This window comes from Perissodus microlepis, chromosome 5, assembly GCF_051167445.1.
Source record: "Perissodus microlepis isolate ML-2025 ecotype Zambia chromosome 5, ASM5116744v1, whole genome shotgun sequence".
NCBI classification, from domain to species: domain Eukaryota; kingdom Metazoa; phylum Chordata; class Actinopteri; order Cichliformes; family Cichlidae; genus Perissodus; species Perissodus microlepis.
In genome coordinates, this window is record NC_140465.1 from 14976605 (window position 1) to 14999208 (window position 22604).

Here is a 22604-nt window from a genome sequence, read left to right on the forward strand (position 1 = left end):
TGCAGATGTGTCAGTGTGCGTTATATTCTCTGCTTTGTAGGTTTGATGCAAGGCAGAGGCAGAGCAGGAGTAACGCGATTTTGCTGCATTTTTTTTTTTTCCCTCCAGGTCTGATGTGGGGCGAGGAAGTCCAAAGCCGGACTTGGACAGCAGGGATCTGCTGGAGGATAGAGTACCCACTCGAGTCAGTGCTGCCTCTCCTACAGGAGCTCATGTAGCTGACATCTATCTGGCCAACCTGAACAAGTGTGTATCGTGTGCAGATACGTCTCATAATATATATGTTTCAGTCAGATGTCAGTTCGTGACATTAGTCGTGTGTGGTTTTATTCTTTTCAGATTGTTTTTCCATTAGCTCCCTGAACATTTCCTAATGATTCACAATAGTATAGAAAAGAAATGAGTAAAACATTTGTGTTATTCAGGCTGAGGAAACGGCCGGAGCCCGGGAACATCAGAAGAACGTTCCGCTCAGAGAGCGACAGCACAAGTCCAGGAACCAGCGGAGGCGGGGGAGGAGGAGTGAGGACCGCTTCTCTTCCTGTTGGCGGCGCTCTTGTAAAAGAAACCGGGGACAAGCGACCCGTGAGCGCTCATAGCATCCTCAACTCAGTTACTCGCCACTCCTCACTCAAGACCAAGGTACTGTAACTGGATCTCCTTTTGTATAGAGACATGGAGTGACTGGACTATTGCTGTCTGGGAAAACATTTAATTGAGGCCATTGTGCCGCTTTTAGGTGGAGAGTCCACAGTTGCGGAAGACGACTACAGCAGGGCGCTCCAAGAGCTTCAGCAACCACAGACCACTGGACCCTGAAGTTATAGCCCAGGTGGATCCCCTCTCACAGGTACTGCTTTCATTTCAGCTTCAAGTTTAAACATCTGGAACATTTCAGCTTTCTGTCTGTGTGTGTTTACTTTATGTCTGATTCCTTCATTACAGGACATTGAAACAACCATAAATGAGTTCAGTAAGTTGGAAAGACAGAGCACCCCGAAACATACACATACCCCTGACGTGGTGCTGGACACCCTGGAGCAGCTGAAAAGCGGAGGAGGAGCTTCAGAGCCCTCTAGTCCACTCCACTCCCGTCTGTTGCGGGACAATGAGGGAGGCTCACACGCCCATTCACTCCAGCGCAGCGCCTCCTCAGCTAGCGACGTGCCCTCCTCCTTCCGCCCTGCCAAGAGCCAGCCACGGAGCCCCCTGCCCTCTGCCACGTCCCCTTCCTTGTCCACCTCTCACTCCTCATCCCTATCTTCCTTCAGAGAGTCGCGCCCGCCAGCAACAAGGCCCAAGCCGGTGGTATTCCCAAAGGGTGGAGGAGGTAGCGGCAGTCCAGCAATGGGCTCCCCAACCTCCACTGTTCCCCCTACGCCTCCTCCTCCACCTGCAGGCCACACACACTCTCTCCCCCACACGCCTCCCCCTCCCCCTCCATCCCAGTCTAATGATAAATCTTGCCCTGCTTAAGTCCCAAAATGGAAATCCTGATTCTTGCAAACTCTTAAGATTCTTACAGCTCTTCTGTCAGGTGCCAAAAGCACTTCGCTTGTTACACATAGGACCCGTAACCCAATTCTCACATGTAGCATTCACTTCTTGGAGTCCAGATGAGTTCCTTATGATGCCATGTTCAATTTAGTGTCAAGTTTTTAATCTGCCCTCTCCTGCCAGCTCTGCTTTACTACAGCTCAATTATCGCTGATAAAGCAAAAGACACTTCTTCTATCTTTTTTTTCCTTCTTGCCACCACAGAGATTCCAGACTTTGCTGGATTTTCAAATCTTGTACAGGGGAGCAGGACTCAGGGTGGACTCATACAGGCCCTGGAGCTTGCATACACTAGTTTGCGTTGTATGAAATTCCATTTGAGTGGGCGTGCAAGAGTGTTACTTGCCTTTTATACACAGATTTATGTGAGGAATAAAAAGCACTGTTTTTTAAATTTGTTTGGTTGTTTGTATAGTAGACACGACAGCGTTTTTATCTTTTTAATGACCCCGTGACTAGCAGACCAGATTTCAGAGAACAGACTGTGAAATGCTAACCTCTAACTCACACACTGACCTGCTGCTTCAGAAGTGGAAAGCTGGAGTTAAAGGCAGACTTTTGGGATGATAACAAAAAAGAAAAAAAAGAAGAAAAGAAAACTGGTCCAAATACCTGTGCAAGTCATATGATGGAGAGCTTTACTTTGTCTTTTTCCTTCAGTGTTCAGTATCATTTCGAAATATTCTTATTTTTTAATATTTCTTTTTTTGTATTCGCACCACAACAGGAGCATAAAATAACATGGCCAACAATAATTTTAAGTCTACGTAAAGCAATACAAATGCTAAACCCTGGTAGTTTGTGGCATTATGTGCTGCTCGTCTCCTGCAGCTCGGTTTTTTGTGTAGGGGACCACTGAAGACCCAGCATTTTCCTATGTAGTGTTGGACTGTACATGCAAACGTACGTTTTCTTTAAACGTATGTGCGTGGCAGTGCTTTTGTTTTGTGGCAGCTAAACCCCTTTCAGGTTTTCCTTGCATGCTGGGGGCCGCTGACTGCAGCCACTGCAGCAGCAGCTGTCCGAGTCCAACTCCAAACAGAGCTACATTTTGCTCCTTTTAACGACATCCTTCAAACATAGCCGTAAAAAAAGGAGTTTTGATTATTCTAACAGTGTGTATGTATATTTAATAATCACAATGATAACTGGAAGCATGGAGCTGAGAATCCTCCTGAGTGTGTTTATATAAAAGCACAACCAACCACCTCATCGAATACGTTCTTAAGCAAAGTTTGTTTATATTCTCATTTGGGTTTTTTTTTTTGTTGGATTTTTTATGCTCAGAATTTGTAAATTGTGGAGTTTTGTAGCCACCTGGGTAAATGCACATGCGTGCGCCTGTGTCAGGCACGCATTGGCAGAGTATGTATGCACCTCACCCAGCCCTTGCCTAAGCAAAAATGGATGCCAACCAACAGCGACTGCCTGGAGACACACAGAAACTTCTCCGGTGTTTTGGAGTGCTGGCCGCCTAAGCGCTGAACAAATATGCACTGTATAAATGTCACCAGATAAAAAGCATACAGGGATACTTAAAATGTCTTCGTTTGCCAGTTGTCTTCACCCAGATCCAAGAAAGAAAGCCTTTTTTTGTAACTGTGTTGAACAAATGCTAAACTCACATTACCCAGCACATAGTGCACTCCTGGATGCTCTCTCTCTCTCCCAGGTAATGATTTGTTAGTGTTAAGGTTTATTTTTAATCACTGTATACTGATTGTGTGTTACCTGGTGTATTTGTGTTGCTCTTACCTCATCATGAGAACTGGAGGGATTGTGCGCGCATGTATGTGTGTTCGTGTGTGTGGTTGTGGTGCAGAAACATGAAATGACATTGTCGGCACAAACACTCTCGCACATACACACCATGCATGTGGGTGGTTGGTGTGTTTTGTCCCAGTTGTGCTGTCCAAAGGGAACTGGGAGCCTCTTTTGATCTCAAATCAATCATCGTGCACTTGAACAACTTGGCTTGCATGTGGACTAACTGTGTGGGGATGATAATGTAGGCGTTGAATATTGTTACATATGCATTTTTGTGTCAGTTTGAAAATGGCAGAACTTAAAAACAAAACAAAAAAAAAGACCGTAATGTCAAATCTATTTATAGTTGTCTCTGTATTACTGGAGAATCCTGTGTTCAGATTTACTTTGTAAATACAATGTTGTACATTACAGAGGTACACTCTTTTTTTGGTACAATATTGTACAGTAATAGCAATAGTAGTTTAATCAAATAGGCCTTATATAATATTCCACGTGTAGTTCTTGTTGTAGATCTGTTTTTTTGTTGTTTTGTTTTTTTAATAAACATTGCTTGCTATAAAGATTCTTGATTTGTTTGTAACAATAAATTGACAACATGAAACTTCCAGGAAGTCGTTCTTTAAAACGTTATTTCCAATTTTATGTCTCTCCACTGTTATTTGTTTATGACATCTTACTATTGTGCATTAGTAAGACGTAATAAACAAATATCCACGGCACGAAGATACAGCTGTCCAAAGGGGAGTTTAATCGATTTAATGTTAAGAAAGTCAGAAAATCCCTTAAGCCGTGCAAAACTCTCAAAGAACTTGCAAAGTGCCACACAGAAAGATGGATGAATGCATTATTATATCTTCAACATTAGAAAAGACTGAAACGGGAGAAGAGTTGGTCAAATATGAACATTAAATGGGGGCAATGTAGCATTGTGTGGTGATATTATGTTTATACAGGGACACCAATTATTAATATTTTATTAAAGTATTAAAAAATATCATATTGCCATCATTCTAAAAAGGTCTGATAAGGACTGGATGGATTATGATGTAGTCACAATAACACAGTAATAAAGACGATTGCAAAATAAGTAATTTCTATATAACCCTTCCGGAAATCCGGTTGACTACAGTATATTTTCCATTAGCAAATGCTTAACTCATCATTTATATCTCATTACTCCTCCTTAGTATGCCATTTATAAATACAGATCTGATACTATGATGATTATGATTAATGCTAGCAGTGATGTAGTAGGAGTGACAGCTGTACATAGTTACAGCATGTACAGCAGTGATAGCTGTACATGGTGTAACAGTAAGGTGTTAGGTGGATAAACATAACACGAATGGTATGCTAATACTTGCTAATAACGTGCTAAAAACATACAAACAGCAAAATTAAGCGGCCAATTTTCATTTTAATCTAATTCTTTGGGGAAGTCAGTGGTGAAAGGAGCAAAATGCTAGATAAGAGATAAATAAGAGCATTCATTACCAAGTACACTTAAAACTATTGTATGGTTATGTAAGAGAGTAGCAAAGTTTTTTTATTTATTTTTTGCTACAACTTCCCTCTAGCAAAAACATATTCCCAGTATGGCTCCTGGGTTTTCCAGCCCCAGTTTCTCTGATCTGATCTGCGTACTCTCACGGCAGTCACACTCACACAGGCACAGAGGGAAACTACATTTCCGCCTTCATCTAAAGTCCGTCCCACAACGTGAAGTCCGCACTTCCTAAATGATAACACCGCAGCGCAATGCGGCCAGCTGCTGGCTCTGAACGAACCCTCCTGGATCCCCGTTACAAAAAGTGACCCACGACACACTGAGCCCGTGTCCAGCAGCAGCTCCTCTCCGCGTCTCACCTGTTCGGAAAGGAGCCCTTCCAGGTATGAAAGCTGCTTCTAACTGCGGAAGAAGTTTCACACGTAGGCGTATTTTGTTTTCATTCGAGCTGGATTTACAGTAACCCAGAGGGCAGTTGGAGTTAGTAACCAACATTACCAGAAGTTATTTGTGGCGGCACGGCTGAAAAAAGCTGTTTTCTTGCTCCTGCCACGTTACCGTCAGGGCTAAATTAAGGACGACTGACGAGCAGCAGCACCGGGTCCAGGTGAGTTACGGCTACAGCTCCTACATAGGTTAGTAGCGCGAGCCCTGCTAAACTAATTAAACACCTAGCTTCAAGTAGCTAACCGCGTATTAACGTCGTTTTAATAGAGCCTTTGATGTAGAAGTTTAGTAAAATGTAAAAAATCGTGTTAGTGGAGATATCCGTGGAGGTATTTGTCTACTGACAGAGCTTTAATTAATGTAACACCTGCTTTTAATGGGAAAAATGGCTGCTGTGATGACTCAACTAGCCTGTTTAAAGCGAATAAATAAATGCAAATACTAGAGGTGGGCGGATCGAGTCAAAAATTGAAAGTATCGATACCAACGCCGGTATTGGTGTCAGATCGATACTAGCATAATAGGATCGATACTTTTTTTTCTATTCTCAGTTTGACATGTAGCCTACTGCATTGTGTTAAATTATTTATTTATTTTAGAAATATAAAAAAAACTCACCTCAAACATCAATCTATCCAACATTTCCTTTCCGTTTAACCTTATTAGTGTCTCGGGTGTGGGTTGGAGCCTGTCATGCAGTATGAAAGATGTCTCAACCTTGTTGTGTTGACTGTCACATTGATTTTGTTTATAGCCTACAGCACATTTTAATTAATAAAAGATGACCAAAAGTGCTTTACAGACAGGCACATTTACATTCCAGGCCTCCCAAAAAAACCCAGTTTCACAATAAATGAAAAGCCGAAAGGTTTTGTTTTAACAACTAATTATTGTAGAAAGTAAAAACCACCATGATTTAGTGATCTTTAAATCTGTTTAGAATACTTACTAGTTAATCATTTACAAATCAATATTGTCTGTATGGACAGCAATTTAAAAAAAAAAAAAAGTGAACATGTAAAACTGTCGTGTTAAGCGATGCGGTTGAAAGATTTGGGTGCACCTAACTTTTGTGCTGGTGCACCTAAGAAAAAAGTTAGGCACACCAGTGCAACCGTGGCAAAAAGTTAGTCTTAAGCCCTGATTAGATAACTGCTTGACTAATGCTAAATGAATGCTCAGACAACGTGATTGGTCAGTTGCGATGGTGATTGTCGACCTTCACTGCTATGATGATGTAGGAACAACACCAACACTGGGATATCAGCAGATGTACATGCTTCCATTAGGACAGCAAACAGAGGAGTTTTGTTTAGAATATGCAAATTGATCCTGGTGCATCTCGTATGTCATGATACACTGCTATACCCCAGGTAAAGTACCTTTACAAGTCAAAAGTATCTATATTGGTAATGCTGGCCCTGCATTACTTGGTATCAGATTGACACCAGAATCTGCAGTATGGCAATGCACTGACAAATACTACAACAGCAGGCCGTACGGTTATCTGATACTAACCTCTTTATTTTAGCATTTGTTTGTTTTATGATTGGATAACCTTGGTTCTGTCTCCCAAGGCTTTTCTAATAATAGTAACCCTCCCTTCTCATTTCTTCCAGTATGTCAGGTATTACAGCCAGTACAATAAGCTACCTGTGGTCTGTAGACGATGTCCTCGGGCAGGGGGCTACTGCCAGCGTCTACAAAGCACGCCATAAGGTAACCACAGAATGTTTTTATCATCTCATCGTACTCACAGGAAAAGTCATTCACATCAGTGCTGCCGTCATTATTGAAATTTCAGCCTGCTTTCCTTCTTCTTCTTTTGCTCAGAGCAATACCAGGATGTACGATAAGAAAAGCTGTGGTTTCAGAGATGCTGTTGATTGCTGACACATTTGCGCAATGCTGTGATGTATCTGTGATGCAAATGTGCATGCGTGTTTGCAGAGGTCGGGTGAACTGGTGGCCGTCAAGGTGTTTAACATAATGAGCTACAACCGCCCCCATGAGGTCCAGATGAGGGAGTTCGAGATGCTCCGGAAGCTCAATCACAGCAATATTATCAAGCTATTCACCGTGGAAGAGGTAAGAATACAAAAAGATATCTATATTTAAAAAAAAGAAAAATATTAGCAACATGTAAAAGAAGCACACCTCACGGTTAATCCCTCACCTTTCAGCTGCCCTCTAAACAGAAGGTGCTGGTGATGGAGTATTGTTCAGGAGGGAGTCTCCTAAGCCTGCTCGAGGAGCCGGAAAATGCCTTTGGTCTCGCTGAAACAGAGTTCCTCACAGTATTGCAGTGTATAGGTGGGTGTGTATATGTGTTATCGGTCTGTAATTTTATGCACCTGTTTCTGAAACTTTCCACCCTCTGTTCTCTTCAGTGCAAGGTATGAATCACCTGCGGGAAAATGGAGTGGTACACCGGGACATTAAGCCAGGGAACATAATGCGGCAGGTTGGGGAGGACGGCAGGTCTGTTTACAAGCTGACAGACTTTGGAGCAGCAAGAGAGCTCGAAGATGACGAGAAGTTTGTCTCCATTTATGGAACTGAAGAGTATCTGGTAAGATAGCGGACTCACTGAGCATACCTCTGCCAGGTTTCCTGAATACTTTGGGGACCTTCGAATAAGTGAAGACTGATTACAGTTTATTATGTTTTTAGTTCTGGTTTGCTTGTGATAGTAGCATTAGCAGGGCTCTAGAGTGCGACCAATTAGGTCGCACATGCAACCTAATTTCTGAATGGTGCGACTAAAAAATATCCTAGGTCAGCGGTCCCCAACCTTTTTTGCGCCACGGACCGGTTTATGCCCGACAATATTTTCACGGACCGGCCTTTAAGGTGTCGCGGATAAATACAACAAAATAAAATTAGTACCGGTACCGAAAAAAAGAAGATTTATTCATAACACACGTGAAAAGACTAAGGAAAACCGAGTAAACGATAAAAACGATAACAAAATAACGCTGAAAACCGATAAAAACCCTGAAAACTATACATTTCACACCTGAGCCTCAACTCTCGCGGCCCGGTACCAAACGACTCACGGACCGGTACCGGTCCGAGGCCCGGGGGTTGGGGACCGCTGTCCTAGGTCACACCGGTGCGATCAGCCGTTTGAGTAAAAAAAAGTCTCCGCAACTCTGTCTACGTGTGGTCAACAACAGACACACATTATGCCCATATCGTGGTCTAAACCAATCAGAGATAGTCAGGGGTGGGACCTCTCTGGTTGGCCCTGGTCCAAATATTCCTGTAGGCCTAGGTGTGTGTACGTTTGAAAGTGCAGGCGGATAGAGAGAGGTGAGTAGTCAATAATCAATTTTCTGATTAAAATTGATTTTAGCTTGAATAACGCGATATCGATTCATTAAATCCTGATATAATATAAATATATTTTATCAGAAACACCAGAATCTCAAGTTAAACCTCACAAAACTATTTCAAAAACCACCAAACAGCTAAAACAGTAAATGAGAGCGGGGAAAAGGATTCCGGACAAAGACGTAAACACAAAGCATGGACCCGATGCATCAGAATCTGTGAGATGTCGGTGTGGTGTGAATAAGTCACGGCGGGACCACAGATCATCATTTAGAGCCATTTATTGTTATCGGCTGCAGCTCTTAAGCTGCCAGCCACGCATCACATCACACCACAACTTCCAACCCACAACCCCTGCTCCCCCGTGTTTTAACACAGCGGGCGTGATTGCAGATGCCGTGCAGGTGCGTCTGCATCGATGACCACGCCTCACCACAGTCGGCTTTCTCACCCGACGGCACTTATGCCCCCACGCTGTTGGGGCTGAAAGCCGACAGCTCACAGATGGTGAAGCTGCAGGTGTTGTCTCTCTCCAACCAAAATTCACTGAAGAAGATCAAAACTACACTTCACATTTGATAAACATCGCCATTAATTCCCTCTTACTTTTGCTGTTTTGCTTCCACCATGATAAAATAACACTTCCTTCACAGCTCTCTCTCTCTCACTGTATTTTGAGAACAGTTTCCCATCTCATCTCTCATTCGTTCGCTTGTTACACACAAGTCGTGTACAGCGCTGTCGGCCGCTGTTTTTTTTTTTAATTGTATTTTTCCCAAGAATGACCTCTGACAAGAAAACCTAATTTCTCCTGTTTAATACTGAAGAAATGTAAACTTTTTTAAAATTATGCCAAATTGCAAAACTAGCTGTGTCTCTAATAAAACCTCTGTAACACTGGTCCAGAGACGGCATCAGATAATGAGCCACATACGATTGACTCCGAGCCAGAGCCCATTGAAAGCAAAAGGGGGAAAGTGTATACAATAGAAGAGAGTGGCTTGACCAGGTTCCCTGGCTAAGATGCAGTAAAGCTGACAACATGATGCACTGCATTTACTGTCGTGAGTGTGGAAGGACCATGGCCGGCAATACTGCAGTTGTGACTGGTGCTAATACGTTTCGAACTGAAATGCTGAGACAGCACAGTGTATCCAGAAAACACATTATATGCCGCGATAAATGCACTGCCCAAGTGTCCCCTCTCCCCACTGCCTTTCACAGCAGGCAGCAGGAAACAGGTCATCAGAGGAGGCAGAGATCATGATTAAGTTTAACATTGCCTACAATATTGCCAAAGAGTGGCAAAGTGCCAAAGCACTTTAAGCACAAGCACTTTTTCAGTAACTTATCTTTCTTGTAGAACTGTGCTCAAAATAAAGAACTTTGTGCTGACAAGATTGTTAGTTAATCATTTACAAATCAATATTGTCTGTATGGACAGCAATTTAAAAAAAAAAAGTGAACATGTAAAACTGTCGTGTTAAGCGATGCGGTTGAAAGATTTGGGTGCACCTAACGTTTGTGCTGGTGCACCTAAAGCCCTGATTAGATAACAGAACATTCCTGCTGCTTGGCTAATGCTAAATGAATGCTCAGACAACGTGATTGGTCAGTTGCGATGGTGATTGTCGACCGACACTGCTATGATGATGTAGGAACAACACCAACGCTGGGATATCAGCAGATGTACATGCTTCCATTAGGACAGCAAACAGAGGAGTTTTTAGCCACCGCACACGTGCTGCCGTGCAGTCCTTCAAAATCCTACTGCACGGCACTGGACTTGAATCACCTAGGAGTCAATCGAATGCTGATTCACTGACGAGTGGACCAGAATAGAAAAGGGAGAATGTGGAAAAAAAAAATCAAAGATTAAAAAAATAAATAAATACAGCAGGAAAAGCACAGACAATAGCTGTAGTGGATACTTTCCATCGTTTTTGTCTGTGGGACGAACAACAGGACAGGGAAGAGTAGCCCACTCACTGACTGAAATACACGTTTTTTACACTGCCTTCATCGACAGCAAGCGCTCTCTGCAGGTCCACTATCCCGGCTAAAGAATAAAACAAGCATTAGACACAAAACATCCCCAGTTTGAGACCAGGAGGAGACACAAACCTAGCCTCAAGGGGTCAAAAATAAATGATCAAGACTGGACAAATGAAAGGAGTGAGGAAGGTTATCTGTGGCAAATCAAACAAGCAGATCCATCTGCTGTGACAAACCCTTGGAAAATAAGAGGGCGACAAAAAGTTTCTTAGAGAAAACGTTGTGTCGCAGTATCTTTATATAAAAACCTTGTATGCATCAGATTTAATAAAACATAACATGAAAGAAGTCTCTGTATCTTCTCACCATATTTCACTTTAATCTTTGAAGTAATTTAATTATCAAGATATAAAAATAGGTCAGATGAAATGATAGAAGACATTGGGACATTCCTGCTGTGTTACAGAATTTTGTCTCCAGCGGGTAGTGGACATGCAGTTGTCTTATATTATTTTTTTCAGGTTCGGGTTAGCCTGCAGGTGGCCTTGACATGGTCCGTTGCATTTATGCTCCATTTGCACTACAGTTAAAAACATTTATGATGATGAGTTTTTCCATCAGAAGATCTTTTTACTGGCTTACTGTAGGGACAGTGGTGAACGAGTGCATTCATTCCCATCTAATAACTGGGGTCAATAAAAAGTATATAACATAACATGTTCGCAAGGAGTGTTGATTTTTAAAGTAAAAGCTTTAAATCGATACACTTTCATAGTGCAATAATTAAAATGCTTCCTTCAGCACTCGGCTTGCAGCCTTGTCCCCACTAAACTATTTTGCTTTTCCCAATTTCCCCAATGGAATATCTTACCTTGTAAACTCTGATCTGAATCTCTGTGTTATGTTAGATTAAGTTGAGACCAACACCTCTGCGAGTGATTTAACCTGAGGTAGATGTGAAAATGTTTTGTTACCAGGGTCCGATTTCACAGCAAAGTGGACAGTATCCAAGTGACATTTAAATGACAATCTTCAGGAGCCCAAATTTGAATATTTAAAGACAGCTTGCATGATCAGGACTAGGTAGCCATCTAGTGGTCAAATTTATTAGTTATAACAGCCATTCCTAAAATCAAGAGTGCTGCAGCCCATTTAAAAACTAGAAAATCCCCTGGGGCTCATCTAGTCTTAAATCTTCACTCACTAATCAAAATACAAGTGATGTATTTTCTTGAAAATTTTTATCAGAAAACCATAAAAAACATGATTATGGCTATAAATTTCAAATGCTACCCAGTCATACGTAACGTCTTGAAGGCCAATGTGTGACCCACCTGCCACTGGCACGCAAACTTTGATACAAGAGCAGCGACTTAAGGCTAAAATAATGAGTAATATCACAAACTCACAAGCTTTTATCACCAGTTTTAAGTCACTTTTTATATAAATAAATATATGTATATAAATATGTAAAAGTACATACATCTGAGGAATTTCAAACTGACCTTCTGTTGTTTCTGCGGCCCATCTGTGGTACCTTTGCACCCCACAAGGGGGCCCCAGCCGATACTTTGGGAATCACTGCGTTATCAGAACAAAAGGTGAACTATGTAGACTTGACTGATACACAGTGCTGGATCGAAATGGCGCACTGTGGCTCACTATGAAGGTGCTTTGACTGTGTTTTCTCTTCCTCATGTGTGTGTGTAGCACCCAGACATGTATGAGCGTGCAGTGCTACGTAAACCTCATCATAAATCTTACGGGGTGAGTGTCGACCTGTGGAGTATTGGTGTGACCTTATACCACGCTGCCACTGGGAGTCTTCCCTTCACACCATATGAAGGACCACGAAGGAACAAGCCCATTATGTAAGTTAATACATTAGAGTTTTTCAAGCCCCCAACTGAAACCACAGCTAACATCTGTACATCTACATGTTAGTAACTGTGCCTTAGGACATATATTTATGTATTTCCTCTGAACCATTTTGGGGTTTTTGTTTTCCAGGTTCAAAATAACGACAGAGAAACCTATGGGGGCGATAGCTGGAATACAACGGAGAGAGGGCGGACCTATAGAGTGGAGCTATCACCTACCTCACAGCTGCCAGCTGTCACAGTATGCCACCTAAAAAAAACAACTAAATCCTATTTATACACACCTTGTCACCATCAAAACCTCGTGTTTTTTTTTTGTCTTTCTTTGTTGTTCCCTTTCCTTGCTCTCCCTGTCTCTGTGGCTGTAGGGGTCTAAGGGTGCAGCTGGTTCCAGTACTAGCAGGTATAATGGAGGCTGACCAGGAAAAGTGTTGGTGCTTTGACCAGTTCTTCACAGCCACCACAGATATATTGCAGCGGCAAGCAGTTCACCTCTTTTCTCTGCAGCAGGCCATGGCACATTGCATCTACATACACCATTACAACACGTAAGTCTGCAGAGGCCTTTATGGGTGGCCTTTTTTTTCTCCTTTGGCTGTTTTTGTTTATTAAAAAAATGTAGTGCAAGCTCAGTATCTTGATGAGAGTTTGCATTTGTTACTGACAATGACGTGAAACCATTTTGTTTTCTGGAATTTATACAAGAAATACGCAGCAGAAGAACTCGCAGAATAATGAGGTGTAATATGTGTTATAGTTTTAATGTGGTAATGCCAGTAAATTCTGTGCTGAGCTGTGGATTATATCTGTAATCTCAAATTGCTTTTTTAAAGCCTTTCACTCTCAGTTCATTGAATCTGTGCAGTAGAACTCAGAGCGTTTGAGGACAGAGCGGATTTGTATGTTACGTTTGTAATTTAAGAAATCGTGATTTTTATGCAAACAAAACTGTAAGGCATTGTTGCTGCTATTTCCTCATCTTTTTTCACCCCACGTTTCCTGTTTTTTGTCTCTGCCAGCACTGAAAAAAAAAAGACAAAAAGCTAAAACAAATACTATTAATAATTATTTTACATTTATTTTTGTATAAAAATATGTCTGCAACTCAGCTTTATGGTAATCTGACCATTATTATTTTGTCATTGTTTATGAAGCAAACTAAAGGTTTAAAAGACTTACTGACACATGTAATCACCTAAATTTAATACACTTTATTTGTGGGGATTTGGACATTAATAAGAAAAACACCAATGACAAGAACAAATCAAAAGGGTATTCAAAGCCTCCAGCACCAGGAGAAAACTGTGTGTCAAAAAGAAAGAAGTTAACTAAATAAGCTTCACTCCAAACAGCAGCGACCAGACGCACTGAGAACAGTCTTAAGAAGAAAACTTGCTCCTGAAATTTAAAAATGTGTCTAACAAAATTAAAATCTATCTCTCTTCTCAACCAGAGTATCAATCTTCTTCGAAGAGGTGGCGTCTCAAACAGGTATAGGGGTACAGCAACAACATCTCATGCACCTCGGACATGACCTGCTCTTGGAGGGCAGCATGAAGGTGGTCAATCTTCCACGAACTTCACCTTCTCAGCCCCTCATTCTGCTCAGCTATGCACCTGAAGCAAACACCAGCCTGCCATTCAGAGAACGTAAGACCGAGACTTGCATAACTGAAATATGTGTGTGTTAAGTTTGAGAAAAAGAAGGTGTCAGTTTCTGTCTCAACAGAAATATTTTAGCTGGTTTAATAACATAGCAATCACACTTGAAATATGTGAGCATGCAGTTGTTATCACACAGTTGCACAGACATGATTGCACATTTTCATGAATTATATATTTTTTGCGATGTATTTCTTTTGTCCTCTGCAGCAGAGAGTCCCGTCATCCCAGCCAGGTTTGACGTCATGGCAGATTACAATTTCTCCAAGGTAAATGCTCCCTGTTATTAGTTTAAAATATTATTTCATATATTATTTTATATACTAAACACTTTTCATATCTGCCTTCTTTTCCCCCGATCCCCTTTTATTTTTAGATTGTAGTAGGTGTAGTCCACCAGTATCTGAGGATAGTACAGCTGCTGCACACGCACCGGGAGTTGCTGCTGCAGGGATATTACAGCTACATGTGAGACACAAACTGATTTGTTAGTCTTCTTGGAATTCTGTGCCTCCCGGGTGTTTTTTTTTCCCTTCAGTTTATGTTCTGTGTTTCCCTATTTTTCTTGTTTCTTAGAATGAAATTGCGCAACGAGTGTAGAGAAGCCTTGCACAGTATTGCCATGGTCACCATTAGACTGCAGTCCTGCCTCAATGCAGAACACAGGATTCGCACGCTGTAAGTTTGTCTGCACACTTTTTAACCCTAAGCTGTAAAAGGCTGAAGAGGTATTGTTGTAGGAAGTTTTCTGGAAATCTTGTGAATGTGATAGCTCAAGAAGGAAGTCACCTGGGATTTTCAAATGAATACATACAATGTATCTACTAGAAGGCTGAAGGGTAGCACTGGCACCTGTAAGTGTTTTTAGAATAAGCACAGAAAATTAATTCTGTAAAAGTGCACTCGGGATGGTAAAGTGCACTTTTACATGAATTTGTTTGCAATAATTCAGGCATACTTGTTACCTGAGGTAGATTTTTTTTTTTTTATCTTGACAAATGAGACTAGGTCTTGTGTAAACATAGACACAAAACATTTCTAATGTTCCTGATACTGTAATAATGCCATCTTTAACCTATAACCTTCCTTTCTCCTCCAATATCTGCTACATTTCTTAGAGGCCCTTACACTTCAGAAAATCAAGGCTCAGCTGCTAATGGTCAAAGGTTGCGGCAGGTGAGTACCAAGAGCAAAAAACAGAGACGAGCTCGACTGATGCAGTTATACAGGTCCCAATTAAAACTCGAATTATGTCTTGTCTTTGTGAAGGTTTAATACCTTTTTGCTGGCACTGTAGTAGTAGTACTGGATGCTGCAGTTTGTGGTGCACCTGATTTTCTAAAAACATCATAGAGGGAAAGCAGATATAATCATCCTGCTTTTTATGCTACCTATTGGCAAATATTAACACTGATTGAGTGTCTTTGAGAGGGATATTTAGTTGCTACTAGAATTATAAGGTACTGTATTGTAGTTCAAATTTTAGAGGATGCTAAATTTAGGTTTATTATGAATTTATATATAAACAGGCACATTGCCTTAGTGGTAAACTCACTAAGATTTAAATCTTTCATAAGATTTAAACCTGGTATGCAAAGGAGTTAGAGTTCCCTTGCAGTTGACTGAAATTCAATATCACAAGAGACAGGCAGACAGCATAGCTTATATTTGATGCGTCTCATATTGAATCCCCTAAATGTGAGAGCTTGAATCATAACTGATTGCACAGATTTGTGCTTTGTTGATGTATTGTGTGTAAGAATCTGAGGTGCTTGTCTCCTCAGGTTCATCAACACCTACCTGTGTACAGCGCTGGTATCCAAGAGTTTCAGAACCGACTTGATCAACTGCAGATAGAACAGGCCAAGTTGGCAGAGACTCTGGCCAATGATAAGAGGTACTATCGGGGGCAGTGATTCAAAACTGCAGGATGGACAATTGGTTTTATTATAAGTGTTTATTAGAACTAATTTCTTTTCTTATAGCTGCCAGAAGATAGAGATGCTGCTACAGAAGATAACAGCAATTCATCAGCATTATCGTAAAGACAGGCTGACTGGCAGTATGCACAACTTCTCTATAGATACTATAAATTTCTTGTTTGTGTTTCATATTATTCATCTGACAGATTTCTTCTTTTTCCCACAGAGCTAGCATACAATGATGAGCAAATCCACAAGTTTGAGAAGTGAGTGCGTGTGTGTGATTATGGATTTGTGTTCGCACAGCTGTGCCCCAGCCTGTAAAGTACCTGCGCTGTCGTGTAATCTGTTTGTCGTTCTTCCTTGACAGAATCCACCTGTCGAGCCACATTAAGCGAGTGAAATCTCTGTTCAGAGAAGACTGTGTGCAGAGATACAAAGAGGTTTTAGCCTCAACAAGAACATGGAACAGGTGAGAGCAAGCTACTCCTTCATTAAAATAACCTTTAGCAGTCATTCAAACAGTTGATCAAAGCTGATATTGTATGTTATTGATTAACCCTGGTCATCATCACTGTATTTTTGTGTAACATGGAATACAGGTTACGTACTTTATGCACTTTGATTCTCTGTCTTTCAAATGTGTTTAAGTAGAGTAGAAACATTTTAATTTAAAATACAGGTTAAAAACATATATGGTATAAAAGATGGGTGGAGCCACGCAGCTTGTGAAGCCTCAAACTGAGAATTTTTGCCACCTTGACCAGACAAACGATTGTGATTGACAAGTCATTATCCAGTGAATACATGGTGGCTTATCCTTCTTTTTGGCTCAAGTAATGACCATAATAAGGCTGGGTGGTTCGCTCCCTACTCCAATCGTCCTCCTTTGGACGATAGCATCACCAGCAGCAAGCAAAGATGTTATCCACCCTCTATAATACACAATATGTGTTCCAAACAAAAACACACACAAAGAAAACAATTCTTACTTCCACCATGAAGAAATGTCTCCATAGTTGACACACAATACTGATTGATTTAGCCATCTGCAATTTGTTGCTGGATTTCAGCTGAATCCAGTGAAATTTTCTTCAGGTTTATTTATTACAGCTCCAAATCACAACAAGAGTTGCCTCAAGGTAAGGCTTAATATTTTAAGGTGAAAAAACTACAATAACACAGAAAGTATTTGGCAACAGTGGGAAGGAAGAACTCCTTTTTAACAGGAAAAAGCCTCCTGAAGTACCTGGCTCAGGGGAGGGCAGCCATCTGCCGGCTGGGGGTGAGAGAAGGAAATCTGTGGAAGAGAGCCACAGATTAATAATAATTAAGTAAGTAAGTAAGTAAGTAAACTTTATTTATTAAGCGCTTTTCACAGACAGACAATCACAAAGCGCTGTACACAAATATTAAAATATTAAAATAAACAATAAAATCAATAGACATTATATACAATGTAAAAGATCAAATGTAAATAATGTAAAAAATATAAAATATGTAGATCAACAAAAGGCTTGTTTGAACAGAAGAGTTTTTAACTGTTTTTTAAAAGAATCCACAGAGTCAAGCAAACGTAAATGTAGTGGTAAACTGTTCCACAGCCTTGGTGCAACAGACTGAAAGGCTCTGTCCCCTTTTGTCTTCAGTCGTGTACGGGGAACAACTAAGAGACTCTGAGTCTGTGAGCGGAGATGACGAGCAGCAGTGTATTTTATAAGAAGCTTGGATAAGTAATCTGGAGCCTGGCCATTTAGTGCTCTGTATGTTAAAACAAGAATTTTAAAGCGAATTCTAAACTCTATTGGGAGCCAATGTAAAGAATATAAGATGGGAGTGATGTGAACACGCTTGGTAGAGCGAGTTAGTAGTCTGGCTGCTGCGTTTTGTATTGTCTGGAGGCGAGAGAGAGATGATTTATCCAAGCTAGTAAACAGAGAATTACAGTAATCTAAGCGTGATGACACAAATGCATGAATGAGTTTTTCCAGTTCAGCTGAGGAAACCATATGTCGCAGTTTAATGATGTAATGATAATTAATGATTACATCAGAGTGCTGTATAAACACATGGACAGGGAAAAAGGTGAGTTTTTCATAGGAGGCTCCAAGCAGCCTAGGCATATTGCAGCGCGACTAAGGGAGAATTCAGGGTCACTTGATCTAGCCCTACCTATAATTTTTATCAAAAAGGAAGGTTTTAAGCCTAATCTTAAGGTTTGACTTCTCTGAGGTCCTCCTCTTTTCCCCCTGGCTGGCAGTTCAGTATTCTATATCCTTTATCCAATATATCCACGGTCCCTCCTTCAGTTCAGTTTTATTTCAAACATGTGCATTCACAATCATTACAAAATATCATTCCATTCTTTTGTTTGAAAAGGAGTAGGCAGAAGTATACACTTATTAGTCCCTAACCCCCTCAAGTTTTACCTCTCATTGATTTAATTTTCTTTTAGTCTTAAATTAAACAAACAACATATGAAGCAAAAGTAAAGCAAAGACAAAACAAACAAACAATAAAACAAAACAAATAAACAAGCCCCACCACAGTATAGTTACTTTCATATAAATAAAGACAGATTGGTTACATTGGCAGATTCACAAATTATGAAACAAACAAACTAAAACACTATTACGAACAACATTACCGCCCTGGGTTAACCCTGTTTTCTTCATTCTTATATTTGTTTAAAATTTGTTTTTTATATTTTATTTTAAACTGGTTTATGTTGTTACTTTCTTTCATTTCTTCTGTTAGACTGTTCCATAATTTAACTCCTGCTATAGAGATAGACATACTTTTTAAAGTTGTTCTAACACTTTGTATTTTAAAATTCCATTTCCCTCTTAAGTTATACTCACCTTCTCTTTCTATAAACAATTTGCAGATTTCTTTTGCAAGCATTTTATTTCTTACTTTATATATTATTTGCGCTGTTTTAAACTTCACCAAGTCTTGGAATTTAATAGCTTGCATTTTGAAAAATAGTCAATTTGTATGATCCCTGTACCCTGCATTATTTATTAATCTAGTGGCCCTTTTCAGTATTATTGTTATTGTTTGTGTATTACTTTTGTATGTGTTTCCCCAGACCTCTACACAGTAGCTCATATACGGCAGTAGTAAAGCACAGTATAATATGTGCAGTGCTTTCTGATCCAGTATTTGCTTTGCTTTCCCCAGGACGGCAATGCCCCGTGCCAATTTCCCTTGAACATAAGTAATTTGTGGTTTCCAACAGACCTTGTGGTCAATGATCACACCAAGAAATTTTATTTAATTTACTCTTTTTTTAAATATACATTGTCAACACAAAAATTTTACTTTGATATTTTTCTTTTGGTTTCCAAACAACATAAATTTGGTTTTATCTAGATTCAATGATAATTTTTTTTTTTAATATCAAACTACTTCTTTAATATCGTTAAATCCTGTGTGATCATCTCCAAAATACAACTCCTCTGCACATGTACAAACCACCATTTTGTCAGTAATGCTTTTTTAAATGATCTTTCATCATCGTTATAAAGTGATTGGACAATAAAAATGTAAAAAAACAAAACAAAACACCACCACCATGATTGTTTATCTATAAGCATTTCTTTCATTTGGCAGCACTGTCTGTCAGTGGGTATCCAATCTTCGTGGAAAATTACTTGATGCTTGAGCAACTAAAACAGGAACAGGATGGCATTTTTGTTTACTCGTGTGGCCAGCGATAGCTTTCCCATGGCAGGCAGTGGAATAACTGGAGCAACAGGAAACTCTGGCTTAGGAAAAGAAGGTGAAGGAGTGCGAGACCAAAAGGACACAAGGGTGAACAACATTTTTGGCATTCACTTGATGGTTAAAAATTTGAAGAAAAAGTTATTTCTATGAGGTCATTGAGCCTTAAACCCTGCCTAGTTACCAGCCGAATGATGGTGTTTAATAACTGAAAGCAGATTGGTCTTTCCAAGAATGGTGCAGGATGGTGGGTGTGGGTTTGAAAACCTGTCTGTTACCAATTCTGTTTACTCAAGTGTGCTTCTACATTTGTTTACAGCCTTATGCTGGAGATGCAGACCCGACTGCAGGACTTCAGTTCTTTCTCTGCAGGCTTAATGGCAGACTTAGAGATGAGTGAGCAGTGCCAGAATAAGGTCAGTATCACTCTTTTCATGCCTAGGAGACACAGTCTTGACACCTTATGCATAAACATGGAGTCTGACATGCATTTTTCCTCTGCTGCCTTTTTGTTTGTGCTCAGTAGTTATTGTATTAGTGATGTCGCGCAAGTCAGTGACTATGTCATGTCTCATTTGTCGTCCTCAGGTTATGGACAGAATCCTTTACACTCTGCAGTCCAAAAGACCAGAACAACAGTCAGCAGTCATACCCAAAGACAATGACCAGATGGTCTCCAGGTGTGTGTGTGTGTGTGTGTGTGTGTGTCTGTAAAATTAAGACATTTCCCGACTGCCATTGCAGTATTTCTTTCTTTTTTGTAGGATGCACCATTTGAAGGAGGAAATGGAGATTCTGGTGAGGGAGCTACAGTGTAACAACGGTATTATAGAGAGGTCAGTGGTGTGACCACCTTACTGTTAACAAATCTCATCTGTCAAAGCACATGCAGCATGATGCTGATGGTATTTCTGTGGTTCCATAGCCTGGGAGCCGTGAACTCTCCTGCAGCTCTGGAGCCGACTCTGGCCAGACCTTCTACACTGTGACACAAGAGCACTGTCTCTGGATCTTGCCTCTGAAAGGCGCACGCACACTCTCTGAAAATCACCTCATCTTAAGTGCCATTAATGAATGTACTGGCCTTTCAAGGACCATCTACAGTGTTTGTTTTTATCTTCTTCCTCTTCCTTTAACAATCAGTGAAATGTCTTTTATCAATTTAGAAATAAGATAAGCACAAAGAGAAAGGAGGATAGGCTTCAGATGTGTGTGTGTGTGTGTGTGTGTGTGTGTGTGTGTGTGTGTGTGTGTGTGTGTGTGTGTGTGTGTGTGTGTGTGTGTGTGTGTGTGTGTGTGTGTGTGTGTGTGTGTGCTGCTGAGTATAGCAGTATAGCAGTAATAAGATCAATAAAATCTTCATTAATGCCTTAAGTGTTATTGTATTTGTAATAGGCTGCCATAGAGATAGACAGCCAGGATGAAATGAATGCATAGTCAGCTCTTACTCTGTTTTTTGTGGTCCTTTGTTTCACAGAAGAGGAAGAGTAGGCTCTGGAGAACCTTGAGTAGTATATTTATCCAGACAGTGTGTACTAGTATGCAGGTTTTGATTATATTTGGGATATAGAAACATTATAACATTATTAAAAAACAGTATACGATGTTTCTGTACAAATCTGCTTATAAACAGGGTAATGGTTGTGCTTGTAGACTCTGTATTTCTTTGTGTCTGTGTTTGTGTGTTTTTGATGAAAAAAGGCCTTCCAATGATTGATCATTCCACTTGATGATGAATTTGCTCTATTTCATCTTTTTAACCCACATTTGTTTCTGTTCCTGTTGGTTTTTAAGTGGAATGATAAAATAAATCTGTGTGTTTCATCATGGGAATCCCTGTAAAAGAGAAGCACGACCATGGGGAACTCAGGACTCACCACAGTGTCTTCTTTCTCTTTGCAGAAGGGCATTAAAGCTAACACTTCGATAACAGCTGACCAAAATGACATTATAAAGTGACATTAGCCACTGTGGTGTATGCTGGGGAAATCCCAGCTTTGTTATTTGTTGATTATGAAAGGCGGTATTTAGGGGGGAAATACTTGCCGTTTTTTCAACTTTTATTTATTTATTTGACTGTTTTGTAGTCTTTAAAAATAATTCAGTCAGAGCCAGATTTCAGACAGAAAAGTGGATGAAATCCTTTCCTGGCCCCTAATGTCAGGTTATGGTGGGTGTGAATGAATATCGTTGCTCTTAAACACCAAAAACCCCTGAAGTGAAAACGTAAAACAAGTGTGAGAAATTGAAAATGAAAGAAAGTGTGTGGGCAGGGCGTGGGCGTCCTCGTGGACTTTCTCAGATCAGTTGGGGGCGATGAGCTCAGCTGCCTCTGTGGTTATTTTTTCAGCTCATATGACGTGTTTCTGGCAAATTGGAAAACTTTACTGTTTTTAGCCCACACAAACAAGTGTAACAGACAGACTTTGTGATATTTTACATTGAGACAAAATTCACCATACTGTCAGTCCAGAGTGAGGCCTACAAATCAGATTCATCAAATGTGTGTTTTTTACGCCTCCCAGTCAGTAATAGTTGTAACCTGAGCCATTCTGGGTTTATTTTTTTGTTATGTGAAATAAAAACTATGTTTCTAAAATAAATATATACATATATTGGACAAGATTTGAGTTTTTGTCAGTTTGCTCAGTTTTGGTTTCACACCCTTCCTGATGAGGCTTTGGCACTAAGGTCTGTTGAGACTTGTCTTGTTGGTTAGAGACTTGTTAGTCTGCTGCCCAAAAAATGCTGTTTGTCTTGCAGTACCGAGTCAGAACCTTTCATTTTGCCCCTGACAAATCC

The 22604-nt window shown here is 40.4% G+C and overlaps 2 protein-coding genes across 5 annotated transcripts in view; both read left to right on the forward strand.

Annotated features, from left to right (window-relative positions):
• The window catches only part of srgap2 (SLIT-ROBO Rho GTPase activating protein 2), a 56805-nt gene extending 52877 nt beyond the window's left edge, over nucleotides 1–3928 (forward strand). For all 3 annotated transcript variants that reach the window (XM_084928090.1, XM_084928089.1, XM_084928088.1), the window contains exons 20-23: nucleotides 109–246; nucleotides 426–642; nucleotides 740–850; nucleotides 946–3928. In XM_084928090.1, coding sequence (XP_084784216.1) covers nucleotides 109–246; nucleotides 426–642; nucleotides 740–850; nucleotides 946–1476 — 997 coding nt within the window. In that variant the 3' untranslated portion in view covers nucleotides 1477–3928. The remainder of the gene's footprint in view (nucleotides 1–108; nucleotides 247–425; nucleotides 643–739; nucleotides 851–945) is intronic.
• A 1106-nt stretch (nucleotides 3929–5034) lies between these two features.
• Nucleotides 5035–22425, forward strand: ikbke (inhibitor of nuclear factor kappa B kinase subunit epsilon). 2 transcript variants are annotated; one of them, XM_084928093.1, is made up of 21 exons: nucleotides 5035–5441; nucleotides 6901–7000; nucleotides 7232–7369; nucleotides 7465–7594; nucleotides 7672–7853; nucleotides 12323–12483; nucleotides 12623–12733; nucleotides 12861–13040; nucleotides 13946–14142; nucleotides 14365–14423; nucleotides 14531–14622; nucleotides 14731–14832; nucleotides 15273–15330; nucleotides 15939–16051; nucleotides 16140–16216; nucleotides 16303–16342; nucleotides 16447–16548; nucleotides 20122–20218; nucleotides 20391–20482; nucleotides 20567–20638; nucleotides 20728–22425. In XM_084928093.1, the coding sequence occupies exons 2-21, from the start codon at nucleotides 6902–6904 to the stop codon at nucleotides 20789–20791; spliced, it is 2166 nt and encodes a 721-aa protein (XP_084784219.1). In that variant the 5' UTR covers nucleotides 5035–5441; nucleotide 6901; the 3' UTR covers nucleotides 20792–22425. The 2 variants fall into 2 exon arrangements, with proteins under 2 accessions (XP_084784219.1, XP_084784218.1); XM_084928092.1 differs by having other exon boundaries at nucleotides 5035–5217.
• The last annotated feature ends 179 nt before the right edge of the window (nucleotides 22426–22604 follow it).